General features: G+C 34.1%; 1 protein-coding gene across 1 annotated transcript; it reads right to left on the reverse strand.

Annotated features, from left to right (window-relative positions):
- Nucleotides 1-14,149: 14,149 nt before the first annotated feature.
- LOC122282178 (60S ribosomal protein L14-1-like) lies at nt 14,150-14,760 on the reverse strand. Its single transcript, XM_043094132.1, has one exon. It carries the CDS (start codon nt 14,758-14,760, stop codon nt 14,377-14,379), a length of 384 nt encoding a protein of 127 aa, XP_042950066.1. The 3' UTR covers nt 14,150-14,376.
- Nucleotides 14,761-16,254: the final 1,494 nt, after the last annotated feature.

Genomic DNA, 16,254 nt, shown 5'->3' on the forward strand with positions numbered 1-16,254 from the left:
ATCCTCAATTATATTCCCAAACTCAGCCTAGGATTCTTCTTCCATTTTTAAAGCCTTCTTAACAACTTGAAAGTGTCCCTCCATTACTACATTCGAAAGCCCCAATTCAGCACACAAGACTGCAGCCCTTCTTAAAGCCAAAGCTTCAGGAACTGCTGAGTTCTTGGTATGATCCATAGATACACACAGACATGTTAACACTTCCCCGTCATGGTCTCTGATCTCCACTCCCACCCCAATCTTCTTAAGCTGATGATCATTCATTGCAACATCCCAGTTACCTTTAGCGAGCCCTTTATCTGGTTTTTTCAATTTCACAAAGCTTCTATCCACTCTGCTTTCCATCTGTAACTGTTGTTGGCTAGTTTGAACTGTTATAAACTCCTCAAGGCTCACTTTGACTGCTTTAATTACATTTCTAGGTTCCTCAAGCACCCCCTTAAACACCCATGAATTCCTCCTTAGACAAATTCTTCTTGTAATACAAGCAACCACTTCTACCTCTTCACTGTCAAGTTTGGCATTTAATTCTTTTCAAAGTTGTTGGAAATTCATAACAAAAATGCTTCACTTCTACACAGGACTACCATTCTTAGCCCAGACATCAGAAGTTGCTGGGCATCCCCATAGAGCATGAACTATGGTTTCATCTTCTAAAATGCAAATTGGGCATAAACTAGAGTCTGTCATCCTTCTTCTTAGTAGATTCTATTTGGTAGGAAGGATAACCCGGTAGGCCTCTCGTAAAAGGTTTTTAATCACCCCTATACTTTTAAGCCTCATATCATCCTCCATCCCCCCACTGAGTGATCTCCACGTACGTGAAGATTTTCCAGCCTCGATCATTAGCTTTCTATACTTAAGATGGTAGGCACTCTTAATTGAGACCCTACCATAATTTGTTTCCCCTCAAATCTGTTTGTCTCTGTCACCCCACTTACATCTAGGATTGCTCAAAATAAGGTCCATTTCCTCCACAGAGAACATCTTATCAATCATACTAGTATTCCACATTCTGTTATCCACATTAATAAGTTGATTTACCTTCAAATTGCTTGGTAGTATTGTAGTAGGAGATTGGATTCTAGAAGACTTTTGACAAGTAACCACTTATCCCCCCATATGTTAACATCACTACCATCACCAACCCTCCACCTCATGCCTTCTTTGATAAGATCAATGGATGCGCACAGACTCTTCCAAATGAAGGAGGATCCAGCACCCACTTTAACCTCTAAACAACCAATTTCTCGAAAATACTTTTCCTTCAAAATAACTACCACCAAAGAAGAAGGATTCTCTATTAGTCTCCAACATTGCTTAGCAAGCATAGCTTTGTTGAAGCATTCCATATCTTTGAATCCTAGACCACCCCTTCTCTTGGCAACACTCATCTTAAACCAGCTTTTTAATGTATTTTTCTGTCATCCTGCATGTGACGCCACCAAAATTTAGCCATTTGTGAGGTTAAGTCTTTGCACAACTCTTGGGAATCTAAAAACACTCATGGCATAAGTTGACACTGCTTCAACAACAGCCTTAAGTAACACTTCTTTTCTAGCTTGTGACAACCATATATTCTTTCAGTTTGAGATTTTTGCCCATACCCTATTCTTTAGGTTTCTAAATTTTGTGAACTTTGACCTTCCAACCATGGTTGGCAACCCAAGATATCTCTCATAACTTCCACAAACTAAAACACCTGCTATGCTTTTAATCTGAGATCTGGTTACTTCATCAGTATTTAAACTAAAGAAGATGGTGGTCTTTTGTAAATTTAAGCACTAGCCCAATGCACCCTCATATACCTTTAAAAGACCTTGTATTTGTGGCTATTCATATAACTTTGCCTTACCAAAGATGACACAGTCATCTGCAAAAAGTAGATGACTAACTTTAGTACCCCTCTGGAGACAGCAACCCCTCTTAAATTCCTCCTCCTTTCTACTGCATTTATCAAGGCTATCAAACCCTCAGTGCATAGAATGAAAAGATAAGGGGATATGGGGTTGTATCCCCTTATTTGATCCCCCTTGAGGGTTTAATAATCTTCCCTGGCTCACCATTTACTAGTACTGAGTAAGTCACAGATGACACACATTTCATCACCAATTTAATCCATATTTCTCAAAACCCCATCTTCTCCATGACCATATGCAAATACAGCTACTCAATCCTATCATAAGTTTTGGATATATCCAATTTGAGTACCATACTGTCCACCCTTTATTTTATGCCTTACTTTCATTGTGTAGAGAGCTTCATAAGTTATTATCAGATTATCTGTTATAAGTCTTTCTCAAATAAAAGCACTTTTATTGCCTGAGATAATTGAGGAAGGATTCTTTTTAGCCTATTAGTAAAATTACATTTTAGACCATGCTTGCAAATTAAGTTTGCCTGAGCGCGTGTTTATTATGGTGAGGTTTTGCCATTTGTATTCCTGCTAGGAATAATAATGTAGTGGATGCAACATTAAAACCTTATATATATAAATATATTATATAATAAAAGTATTTACGTATGTACGTATGCATGCATGCATCATACATGCATACGTATAAATAATGGCTTGTTACTGGGATTGAGTGCGTGCAGTGTGCCATTAGCTAGCATATGCGGATGGATATACCTAAAATCTTGGGATTCCAATATTAATTAAGGCTAATAAAATAAATCACACTTTCCACCACTTTGTAAAAGTATTCTTAAACTCAAAACAGGTCTATTCTTAACCCAATTTTCATTACTTAATATATATATATATATATATATTTCTATGAGTTGCGTAAAGTGACGTAAAAAATATTATATGTATATCAATTATTTTTTATTTTAAATATCAAAATAATATATATATAATGTGCTTTTAGATATCCCTTGTTCCACCTGCAGACACGTCCTAGTGCTGCTGCTTTTCTGTTTATAGATGCATGCTTGCTTTTCTCTTTACAAAATGGTCAGTTGATTCCCCCTCAAACTATCATTTTCCTAGTAATCATCTGTAGACTCCATTAAGATCAACCAAAAGTATTTACTTGTACCTAATTAATTTACAAAATGTATATTTTAAATTAGAAGTAATGAGATAGGCATTAATTTTCTCCCAAATAAGACAACAAGAAAAATGCTGCCTATTGGTGAGGAGATCATCAGTGTGCGTACAGAGTTAGGTTTCTAAGGGTAATCAATGATATTGGAGACATGATCGATGGTAGCATTTGATTGTAGTGTTGATCATTAATTTTGTTGTTTAGCTTAAATAATCATTCTTGTGGTGATCATTATTTTTCACTGCCAAATATTGCCAGATCCACCGCTAAAAAGAATGCCATTTGTGAATGATTATATGCGACAAAAATAACTATTTACGATAAAAACAAATTTATTTTGACATAAAATATCCATTTTTAAAAGAAAAAACTAATCATAACTTAATTAACAGTTTTCTTGTAATGCACTCACCTTATATTTGTTTAATTTCTTGAAATTTTCTTCATTTTTAGAACAACTATAATATTATAATATATATATGAAACTTGACTTTTTTTTTTTTTTTTTTAATTTGGCTAGCTATTATTCTGGCCGTACATATAAAGTTATTGATTCTAAATTAAAAGAATATATATATATATAGAGGTAGTTTTCAAGAACATAATTAGTGGAGGCTGCAAAGCGAGCATGTTAAGTCTAATCAGTTTTGCACTTGTGCTTAATATCTTATGACTCTTCTTTTCTTACCCCCTTTAAAAAAATACTGGCACCCACCTGTCCAGCTAGTAATTATTAATCATGAATACACCTATATATACCTATATATACATATGCCTATATATATATATATATATCGATGAGATTATGGAAAATGATTTCATGAGATGACTTGGCCAGAAGCATTAATTAAGTGCTACTGCTAGTGTTACATTTAGTAAGCATAGAATGCTATTATAATTTATATAATAGTAAAAAAATTAAAAATATAAATACTAAAAAAAGAAAATTCTGAGTTTTAATTTTCATTTTTTTAATATTTTTAAATACTATCTTATTTTCAATATGGATTTTTAAATTTTTTTAATAAATTAGTATGATGTCACGTCTAGAAACAAAAGCATAGAAACCATAAACTAATTTATATATATATATATATATAAATAAATGCTTTAAGTACAGAAATTAAATTCTTGAAATGTATTTAATAGCCGGGAACTAATGGTCCAATTGTGACACCCCCAACTCTCACGTACGCATCTCATCGCTAAGTATCAAGTGTGTGCACATGCAACATGTGTAAATAAAAGTCACAGCGGTTAAGTTAAAATCAATTAACTAAGTACCAGAAATTTTAAATATAATTTCACTTAAATAGAAATATTTCAAAAATATTACAATTACCTGATAAAAATATAATAAAACCTTGATACAAGATCCAAAAGCAGGAAAACAAATCCCGATATAAAAGCAATGCCAAAACATTCTTCTGGCAGAACCTCATTTTCAGGCTCAATCTCCTTATCATCTGCATCCAAATTTACGGTACCAAAGACAGGAACGTAGGTAAGTAATAATCCAAGTAACCCACAAGATGAAAATACATTAAAGCTACAACAATATGCATAAATGTGATACCGTATGCATAAGATCTAAAAATAAACATTTTCCAAAAATAAATAATTTTTTCAACAGAAACAAAACAAAAACAAAACAAAACCAGAAGTTTCTCAACTTCTCACTGCCTTTATCTCTCCAGCCATACGATTTCTCTGCTCCTCATCTTCTCAAGCGATTTTAGGGCATATGAGAAAGGGGATCACTCAGATTCATTTATTTGCTTACACTTTTTCGAGAAACAAACATATATTTTCCAAGCTTTTCAATTCTTTCCTGATGGAGTATACATTCGTTTCTCCACTGTTTCTCACATATTTGATTGTCACTCGATATTTCCTTACGGCCATGTCTAGCGATTTTGATGAGGATGTTGCCTATGGTTTTGCAGTCCAGGCAGCTATCTTGAGTGGTGCAGGTAAAGAGAAGGTGTAGGGGAGATTAAGGACTTGGGCAATCTTTGGTTTTAAATCTCATACGGCTTGCATAGCTATTACTTATTTTGATCAGTTTCTTTCAAAGTGAGTCTTTCAAGGAAATGTTTGGGTCAAAGTAATTTTTCAGGATTGAACGTTGATTCTTCACTTCCATGTTTCCTTTGTCCCAAAACCGAAATCAACCAACTGCAACGGCCAACCAAGTAATCGGTACAACCTTCGAAGCTACAGAAGCAAAATCAGGAACATGTTTTGGATTCTCAGAGGCAACACAAACAAAACTAAAACCATGTTACCAAAAATTTTTTAAAACGAAATTTGAAGAAATGTGTAAAGAATGTCAAACTAGGAGAACAATAGGAAGGGGAAAAAAAAAAGGCACTCCTTGAAGAACCGAATCACAGTGGACCTCTCATGGTGACCGTAGACCTCTCTCTCACCAACGACAACAACCGTGACTCAGATATCTACTAGCCATAGATGCGCAGGCTGAAGTGACCGTCTAGCAGGGGCACGACCCCAACGGCTTGGAGGTTTGGGGGAGAGGGACAACGACGGGGATGGAGCTTTGCGAGTTTCATGGAGAAGAGAGATGAAGACGGGCTTCGTAGATTTAAGGGATGAGAAAGGGGAATTCGAATGGCAGAGAGAGGGAGAAGTGGCCGATTAGGGTTACGGGAGAAGAGATGGGGAGAAGAGAGGGAGAAGTGGCCGATTAGGGTTACGGGGCTCGAGGGAGGCAAATGATAGAAGAGAGAGATGAGGGAAGACGGGGATGATGCCAACATTAAATGCGAGAGAGGAGAGAGATTTAGCCAAAATTAAAACAACACCGTTTTGATTATTATGCCACGTAGGCCACGAGGAGGCGGCGGGATTACTCCCTGGGGGCATACAGACTTTTCCTTTTTTCAATGTACGGAAAAATCACATTTAGCCCAAAATATTTTCTTTAAAACATTTTCTCCACATTTTTCTAGAAAATAGCCCATAATCTAATATCAAAACCAATATCTAATTTAATCCACATGCATCATGGTCTTCCCTAAGAACCATCCGCACATCCTGATTCTTATGTCACACCGCAGGTAACAACTATGCATGTGACATCTATACGAGCGATACCCAGTTTAGCGCCTAGTGTGTGCATAGCCAAGCATCCTCTAGACCTCGCCAGTAGAGGAGCCACAGAGTCGGCACAAGAGCGTTACCATCCCATCTGATCTCGTTGTCGGCCAATGACAACTCAGGGAACGTCACTCACTATATTATGCTCCTGAGTGATCAGAGGAACTCTACCGAGATAATGCCCAATATCGACTTGGGGTCGTGATACACACGTACCTAAAAATCTATTTACATGTGAAAACTCAATTTTCAATATTAAACATATGTACATGCATACACCATGCAATGCAAATGACGAGGCAAAAATATCTAACATCATCCAAACATAAAATCAAATCCTTCCGACCCCTGACTAGTTCTCGGACTCAATCTGGCATAATCAACTAATCATAAATTATTATTAAAGTAACATATATTTTAATCTTAAAGGAAGTTTGGAAAATACTTATAGCGCTATAAAATATTTTTTGAAGGATCTCGGAAGTGCAAAAAGCGACGGCAAAGCAACGTAACAGTGCAAAATGCACTGTGGCCTTGGGTCACAAAATACTCGCTTTTGAATGGGAACAAACTAAAACTTGGGATTGATAGAGAATGACTTAGATGTGTTAGTGAAGCAAGTGGAAGTAGGAATTGGCCGTGAGTGGCGGCAAAAAAGGCGGTGGAAGTAAAAAATGGCCAAAACGGAGTTGAGCTCATGGTGGTTGCTCCGGCGATGGATCGGAGCTGGAAATGGATGGGTTAGGTCGGCAAAAGGTTAGTGATGAAATGGTGATGAAATGGTGAAGCAATGGTAGCATATGGTGGTGCGACGATGGCGAAACAGAGGAAAAGCTATACGGATTGGTGTGACTCACAGCAGCTAATGGTGGCGCTGGAGGGGTTGGAAATTGGTGGGGGTGTGCGCTAGCCAGTGGGGAGTTGAACGGTGGAGGTGTTGTAAGTCACGGCGGCCGCTCGGGTTGGGGGGGAAAGGAAAGGAAAAGAAGAAAAAGAAAGAAAAAAGAAAAAGAAAAAGGAGAAAAGAAAAGGAGAAGAAAAGAAAAAGGAAAAATGAAAAATGAAGGAAAAGAAAGTGAGATTCAAACCCCATATCTTGAATTAAGAAACTGATCCAACGAAAATTATTTTCAAAATAACAAGTTAAATAAAATAATTCAAATGTAATGACTTTATAAAATCAAATCAAATAATAAAATTTAACAATAAACTGCTTTAAAATAAAAAAGCACAATAAAATAAATAAAGGCCAAATAAAAATACTACAACTCAATATTAATAAAATAAAATAATTAAATCCCAACAATAAAATAATTTAAGCTAAAGAGTAATTTAAATGTAAAACAATAATTAATAACGAGAAAGTATATTAAAATAAATTGCACAACTTAAAATCATAAAATAAATCTAACAAATAACATATTAAATTTTAAACAAGAGAACTATTATTTATAATAATTTAAATAATTTTTTAATAAAAATATACATAAGAATAAGATATCACACCAATAATTAGAATTAAAGGTTTTTCAAATTCTTATGAAAACAAATGATACATCAAGTGAGCCCTATAATATTTGGACGTTGTTGCGTCCACATAGGGAAATCTTCTGCCAATTAGTTAGTCCTTTTTTTCATCATTTTTTAAACTATTTAGATTTTTTTTAAAATAAAAAAAATTACATATTCATCAAAAAATACTTACTTAATCACTACATAGGGTTTTGCTACATACAGTCGGTAAATGCAGTCGGCGTGCAGTCGGCTGTACGGAATGAATAAAAAAAAATTATAAAAATATTTTTTTATATTCAGGAGGACCTACATGAATAAAAAAAAGTTATAAAAATAATTTTTTTTTCATATAGGTCCCGTATTAATTCACTTTTTTACAGCCGACTGCACGCCGACTGCATCTGCCGACTGCAAAAAGTATTTCTCTATTTATTAACAACATTTATTGTTATCTACATGATCTCCCATATGAGCTAGTTTCTCATGCCAAAAAATAGAAATTGAGAGAATTTTTTTTTTTTTCCCCAATAATTGAATCTCATGACTAAATAATGCAGTTAATGACTTGTGGTAGTTTTAAATGATGTTGAAATTATATACATACAGGGAATTGACTTGTCTCATTTTTTGGGTAATTAGGAATTATTACTTTGTTTTTGGCTGAATTGCATTACAGCTATGGTCTACAAATAATTTTATCCTAGTTTTTTGGCATTTGTTCTTAATCAGAGAGCATTATTGGTAGGGGCAGACTGCCTAAAAAAAGACAAGAGGGAAAAGAATTAAGCAAAAATATTTATTTTAAAATATTTTTGATTAACTAAAATAGTTTAAAAATCCCTCAAATTTCATTAAAATAAAATTACAAAACTTTTTGAAATTCCATCTAAAGTTAGTCATAAAAATATGAGAAAAAAAAGTGATGTGTGCGCGGGTGAGTAGGTGTATAACTCTCTGTAAAATGAAATGAAATTAAAAAGTTTAATATATGTGACCAGTTTTCAAATTTGAGAATATTTTATATATATATATATATATATATATATAATGACTCTATAAAATGAAATTAAATCCATAAGAAAAATGATATATACAAGTTCTAAATAATAAATTTCACACAAGCCTTTTATAAAAAAAGGACTCCATTATGGAAAAATGTGAAAGACTCACTTTTTTTTATGGGGCCTACGTTTTTACAAAAGACATGAATATTTAGAGTTTGTACTTAGCATTACTCGTGCACATAAATTTACACCCAAATAATTATATATATGACCCCCCAAAATTAAATTTGTTCTGCTACTGTTATTAGCTAGCAAACCAATTAACTATAAATGCATGCATGATATAGCAGTAGCTAGCGCCCTAGATCAAAGTATGTTTGGAGTAAAGTTCTTCCACTAAAAATATCTATCTTTGTCTAGAAATTGTTAAATAATGGGATAGCTTTTAGACTTTAATATCCAAAAAATGTAGCATAAGCTTGGCTTCAAAATGTAGTTATGGTTACGTGTGGCTAATAAATCTGATTTGCATGTTTTTATTGATTGTTCCCTTATTATATCTGTTTGGTCTCATTTCTTCCAGATTTTAGGCATCTTAGACTTTTCAGCCTTGGAATGAAGACATAAAGTCCCGTTTAGTTACACAGTTCAGATGAGATGTTTTGAATAGTAATGAATAAAATATTGTTATAATATAATTTTTTAATATTAGTTTTATATTAGGATTTGAAAAAGTTAAATTATTTATTATATTTTGTATGAAAATTTGAAAAAATTGTAATGATTAGATGAGATGAGATAAGTTGCTTATTTAGTGGTTGATTCTTGATGGTTCATATCATCTTCATTTATTACCTCAACTAATTCCCTGTTTGATAATCTGGGAATTATGGTTAGCTAAAAATTTAGCCAAGTATTAAGGTGTGATCGATAAAACCTCCCTCATGCATTATTTGGAAAATTGTGAAATGATTGTAAGAACTTAATCCGATGATTAAACCATCAAAGGGCATGTCCAAACATGGCGTATCTCTATATTAAATCTTTTGAGAATCTCTTTATTGAAGACTAGAATATGAAAGCAGCTTATATTGGTTCGTTTGTTAAATCCTCCTACAGGTATAATAAAACTCAACATTGATGGAGCCTCAAAGGACAACCCCAAATTTGCTGGTTGTGGTGGCATCTTTTGTAATCACTATGGTCAATTCATAGATGGATTTTCCATTTATTTGGGGATCGGTACAAATGCTTTTTCAGAACTTTCTACAATTAAAATTGGCCTATCTTTATGTTACCAACTGGGTTTTTATGACCTCAATGTTGAATCAGATATTTTGATCGTAGTTAATTGGTATAAAAATAAGAAAAGCCCTCCGGCCTTGTAGGTATGTGGATCTTTGGAAATATATACTTGACTTTAACAAATTTTTAAATTTTGATGTGAAGCATATATATATATAGAGAATGCAATGGAATGGCCGATGGTTTAGATAATTTTGGAGCAACATATATTACTTTATCCTTTTCTTCTACTTCACTATTGTCTCGACAACTGTATGGACTCTTTGTTACTGATAAATCTGGTTTGTCAAACTTTAAATATATAGAACTAGAAGTTTTAGAGCACTAGTATTAGCTTAGCCAAATGTCAGTGAAATGCATAAAATGACTAATTTGACTCAAAATCGGCTGGCATTTGACCCTTACAATATGTCCTTGCAATTGAAGCATATGTATTTTTCTTTTTGTCTCACAGGATTTATTTGCCATAGCACGTGTGTTATATGTGGCCTGAATGTATCTTGTGTTATAAGTGAGTATAATGTATTTTGTGTTATAGTTGGGTAATGGGCAGGCACTGTATGCTCATATATTTTTTGTGATAATATGTGGGTAGCATGCAACTATATGCTAATATTATATGTGGGCAAAATGTGAAGAATCAATAATGGATAATTTGTGATAATGTCATATGTCGGTAGAATGTTATTTGTGGGCAGAATGTTACATGTGAGCAAAATGTGTTTATGATAAATTTTGGACAGCAACTATATTGTTGGATTGTGAAAATGAAAATGAAAATAGCACAATTTGTTGCTCAACTAGATATGCTAATTGTATATATTGCTAGATTGTGAATATGAAACATGAAGATGATTGTTGGAGATTATGAAAATGAAAAAAAAAATTACATTAAAAATTAATAATATTTTATTATTATAGAAAATGCAATAGTTAATCCAACGTGGAGTTCAAGTTTTAAGTGATTAATCAAAAGTAAAAAAGTAACATATTAGCCAAATTTTAACTTTTGAAATAGCCAATCCAATGATAGTGCTCATAGACACCAGTTTTATACTTTCCTATTATGCTAGATAGTTTGGAGCAATTATTGTACGGAATAGTTTATTAGGATGAATGATTTTTTGTAAGGGTTTTGATTTTGAAATTTATGTAATTCCAAAGCTTTTCTCTCTTTGTAAAAAGATATTTATCTTTTATAAAACGGAATTATCAATAAAATTGGAGGTCTTATTTTAAATAAATAAATAGCACTGACGCCAGATAGAATAACAATTATTCTACAGGCTAGTTTCAACAGATAATTTAAGGAGGCACATAAGAGAATCGCTCAAAAATAGTGAAAAACACATCTAATGTTCAATTTAAAATTATCAAATCCAAGAATGTAAAAAATCAGCCCACAAGCCGGGCTGTATAGCTTAAAATCGTCCTTATCAAAATTTTACCAAAAAAAAAAAAAAAACAAAGATCCCAATAATCATGCCAAAATTAAATACATAATAAAAGAAGTAATTTGTCAAAAATCTTGTCCAAATTGGGTTCAGAATCATTTCCTGAACAATAAATGAAATATTACCATAAAAGAAAAAAAAATAACTAAAAATAGGGATTTGGTGGATTTTGGCCTCAGAAAATATGTACACCAAGCAAAACTAGGTGACCAAGACGTGTGTACTGAAAAGAGCTTCTGTAACCAAAGTTATGATAAAAATACTGAAACGCATCCAAAATTACCCTAATTAGGAAAAGATCATGATTACTTATCATCTTTGTATTAATTTGCCAACATAAGGTATTTCAGCTTCATCAACGCACTATCTGACAACTTAGGATCATTTGACTCAAATCCTCCTGCATCAAGCACTATATAGACTGTAGCAAGCTAGCAAGCAGACATATAGCTGAGGAAAACAATTGATGTGGAATTTGCATGGGATGGTTTAAAACTCTTCATGACTTCAACTTGAGGGTACGTTACTTGATCAATCATGAACCCATCAGGCCAATAGAAGACTGGCAGCTTGGCTGATCTGAGGAATGTCATGTCATGTCACGTCACTCATAATGGAGCATTTAAGTTAGAACATTTATATTCACAAAATATGTCCTGTCTAGCAAATAATGCAGCAACTGATCATAAAGTAGGGCTATACACCAATTGTTCGGCATTGGTTTTGGCGCCAAACCGAGACACCACTAATGTCTACCATGAGCCAACACCACCGACCGAAACCGTGGGTTTGGAGAGAGAAAACCGATCATATATGTCTCGACGTGTATCTGTGCAGTATTTGATTTACCATCAGCGTCTTCTGTGTAGGAGGAGAAATTGAAGAAGAAGGCATCCGTGTCATGCTATCGTCTGCCATGGAAGAAGAATAAAGTTATAGAGAGCAACTGAGGAAGAGGATGACACTGGAAAGAAGAAAAGGGGTGGGGGGGGGGGGGTTATTAATTTATTTTGAAATAGCGTTGTTTAGCTTAGTTCTATTATATATATTTTTAGCTTCCAGGCCCTAAGACGGCGCCTTTTCACTTATTTAAGTGAAACGGCGTCGTTTCTATATATGTATAATATATATATATATATGAACCAGTCAGCTGATTCAACAATTTTTTGTATAGAAGAACCGAAACCAAATTGGCTGACATCAGTTCCTATGTATTTCACTTGACCGCTGACCGGTTCTTCGCCAATGTCGGCCAATTCCAACACCCGATAGTCGGTTTCTGTCAATGGAGGTCGGTTTGGCAGTTTTTAGTTCACCCCTATCACAAAGAATCAACCAATCCTCCATACACCCACACCTAGATATATATATCACACTATAAGAAAAAGGACTTTTTGCGGCTATTTTTATTTCCGGCGATAGAATTATGGTTGCAAAAAGCCGATTTTTAAATTTTGGTAAATCTTTTGTGTCAATAATAAAAGTAGCCGCAAAAAGTCGTTATTTCCGGCTGTTTTTGTTCGCCGCAAATAATATAGCCGCAAATACCCCGTTCTATAAAACAAAATTGTCATAACAAAGTTTCCGCCGTTAAAAAAGCTTTGTTACGGCGACTTTTTGTATTATTAAGGCGACTTAATAGGTGCCTTTTAATAGATTTTCTACACTTGCTCCTCCCGCCTCTTATTTTTCCATGCGGACCCATTTTCCCTCTCTTTCTCGCTCTCTCTCTCTCTTTCTGTCTGCACGGGGGTTTTGGTTCATTGGTAGCCGAACCGTCTTCTCGCCATCGTCTCGCCACCGCATTCTCGCCGTCGTCTCGCCGCCGTCTTCTCGCCGGTGAGTTTCTTTTATGCTCCATCACTTTCTCTCGCTCTCTATCTCTCTCTGTAACTCATTGGTTTCTGAACACCCGAATCAATCGGTCGTATCGCTTGTAATTTTGGGGTTGATAGATGTATCTAGTTTAGTTGTTTTACGTTTTGGTCTTTGATTTTAAAATATACCTCTCGTTATTTAGCCATATGGATTGTCTAGTTTGCTTATAAAAGGGGAAAAAATGGTAAATAAGCTGAGACCCACGGTGTTGTATCTCTTCCTCCCTTTCGGTTGCTTTATGGTTGTGAAGATATTTGGTTGTCAATGGTTCTAAAGATTTCTAGTTGGATGGTTTGCTTTTAATAATGAGTGTTTCTCTCTAATTTTATTTGTTGTATGGGTATTTTAATTCGTTCCAATATATAGCAAAAGCATTTAAGCCCAACATTGAAACTGTATCAGGGGCACTCTACTCGGATCAGTAAATATATTAGGGTTGTTTTACTCCATGATGGGATCTGTAGAAAGGTAGTCTGGGCTAAAGACATCACCTTGGATTCCTACGGGCAGAGATACAAAGATTTGTGATTATTAGCCTGAATTTGGCTTAGTTGGGTTGGGTTGGGTGTGCATTAGGTTTTTCATTAGTTGAGGTTTAAACTTGACTTGGGTTGGATTGGATTGCGCCTAGTCTTGATATCATGGACACATTGAGAATTGAAGGAATGTAGTTTACTTATTCAGTAGTTATACCTCTTAACATCAGTTGCTTTATTCCTCAAAATACCAAACCAATTGATTCTTCACATATAACTTGATTTGATTTGAAACACTCACCAACATATTATTCCATTACTAATAGATTTTTTTTTTTTTTTTAAAGAAAAGAGGATGAATACCCACACTAAGATTAAAATATTGAGTAACATGAACATCCAGATAAGAAAAGGTCTACCAATAAAACTGACTATCAATTAAGTCTTGTCGGAAATATATAAAAACTCAAGCTGCTTTGAAACTCTGATTTCATTGAAACAATCTCACCATCCAAACATACAACAGCAGAAAATTCATAACAAAATTAGGAAACAGATATAAAAACTATGCTTAGGAAGCATTCTCCTTTTTCAATTTTGTGAGCTCTTGCCTTACCAGTCCAGCCCTCTTAATCTTTGCCAACATAAGTTTGAACCTATCAAAGTCAGTTAGAGAAGCCCTCCTCTTCTGAACAATTAACTTTCTGCCCCAGGAACTATTCTCCCACTTTTTCTTAACATCAGCTTTTTCCATAGCATCAAGCAATTCCTTCTTCTTAGGAACCCTCTTAATGTCAATTTTAAGGTCAGTGAGAGAGAGCCTCTTGAAATTCATTTGGGATCTTTCCATATCAGGGGCATCCACGAGAGCTCGGTTCTGGTTGATGACATCGACGATGACAACGAGTTTGCCATAGTCTTCGCTGTAGTTGACAAGGGCGACCCTCCCGATCATTTCACCCAGCAGGAAAAGCAAAAAGCCCTCTTATAAAACCCATGGAGGGAATTAATTAAATGTGGTGCTGAAGTTGACAACAAGGCCAAAATGACACCCATTGATCTCTTGAAATGTACCTCTCGTGATTTTAAAATGTACCTCTCGTGATTTTGGCTTTTGGCTTATTCAATGATAAAGGATCTGTGAATAGTTTTAATTTCTACACATACTCTAATCCCCTGGATCCTCATGTGTATGCTGGTTGTATTTAAAATATGTGTCATCAATTAATATAATTAATGATAATAAAAACTTAAATTCAAAGTAGCATGAATATAGTCCTATAGACTAATAATATAACCTGTAGAGTTCGGAAACTGGAAGCATGCTACTTCAAATATAGATATACAAACACGATGACTAGAAACTATTATTTTCTAGTCAAGGTACAAAGGAAGATGTGAACCAAAAAAAAAAAAAAACTGGACAGACCTACAATAATCTACCAATACTTGTCGAAAATAACTTCTGTATTAATCTATATATATATATATATGTTTTTGTTTTTCAAAGTGTACAACATACTTGTCCAAACAATGCAAAGTTGCAAACTATGCCCGTTCATCCAGTTGGCCTGGTTTGGGAGAGTACAAACTAGTGAATTTTTTTGCATATTTTTTCATATCAACTTATAAAATACACTAGATCAGATGGGGTTAAGGGGCATATTTAGAGAACATCCTAACATCGTCCATATTGGAAAATCACACTTTTTGAGGTGCTTCTTCTATCATAATTAGTTCCTCTTCACAATGAACTTCATAATTAGTTCTATCATAATCTGTTATATCTATATATAACTAACTAACTATAGATAGTTTAATTATGACACACGTAAGTAGTACTGCATGCATCCTTGTTTGAGACTAATTTTGGCTATATATGTACATATTTGACTAACTTTCACTCAAATTTACACAGTGGCCGCTTGATGATCAAGGGATAACATTCCTTATTTCAAGCGATTAATTAAATATTTCAAACCCCAAGTAAATATAAATTAGAAATTAAAGTTCAAATAGATTGAAGAGTTCTATACGTACAAGTACTAAATCTTTCAAGTTTCAGAAGCTACCTACATGTAATTATTTAATAATAATATTTAAAATATGTGTTAGACCAATTAAGTACTTGTATTAATCCAAGGTAAGCGTGCTAGGACAATATTTATATATATATATATAAATGCCTCTATAACAAATTTTGCAAGAATAGCTGGCTATGATCTATCTCGGTTGTTTCCAACTTCGTATATGCAGAAACTGATCAGGAATATATGTTGAATATGAGACAAGAAATGAGAAAAGGTATGATTAATTAATTAGACTTCTCTCGTAATTATTAATACCTGATAGATAGCTACTTGTTCCTGTGTAGCTAGGCTTTTAACCATGCAGTAGGTCAAAAGGCTAAATTACTTTGGGTGTCCTGTTTTTAGTACTCATCGACATT

Source organism: Carya illinoinensis, chromosome 11, assembly GCF_018687715.1.
Source record: "Carya illinoinensis cultivar Pawnee chromosome 11, C.illinoinensisPawnee_v1, whole genome shotgun sequence".
In the NCBI taxonomy this organism is placed as follows: Eukaryota; Viridiplantae; Streptophyta; class Magnoliopsida; order Fagales; family Juglandaceae; genus Carya; species Carya illinoinensis.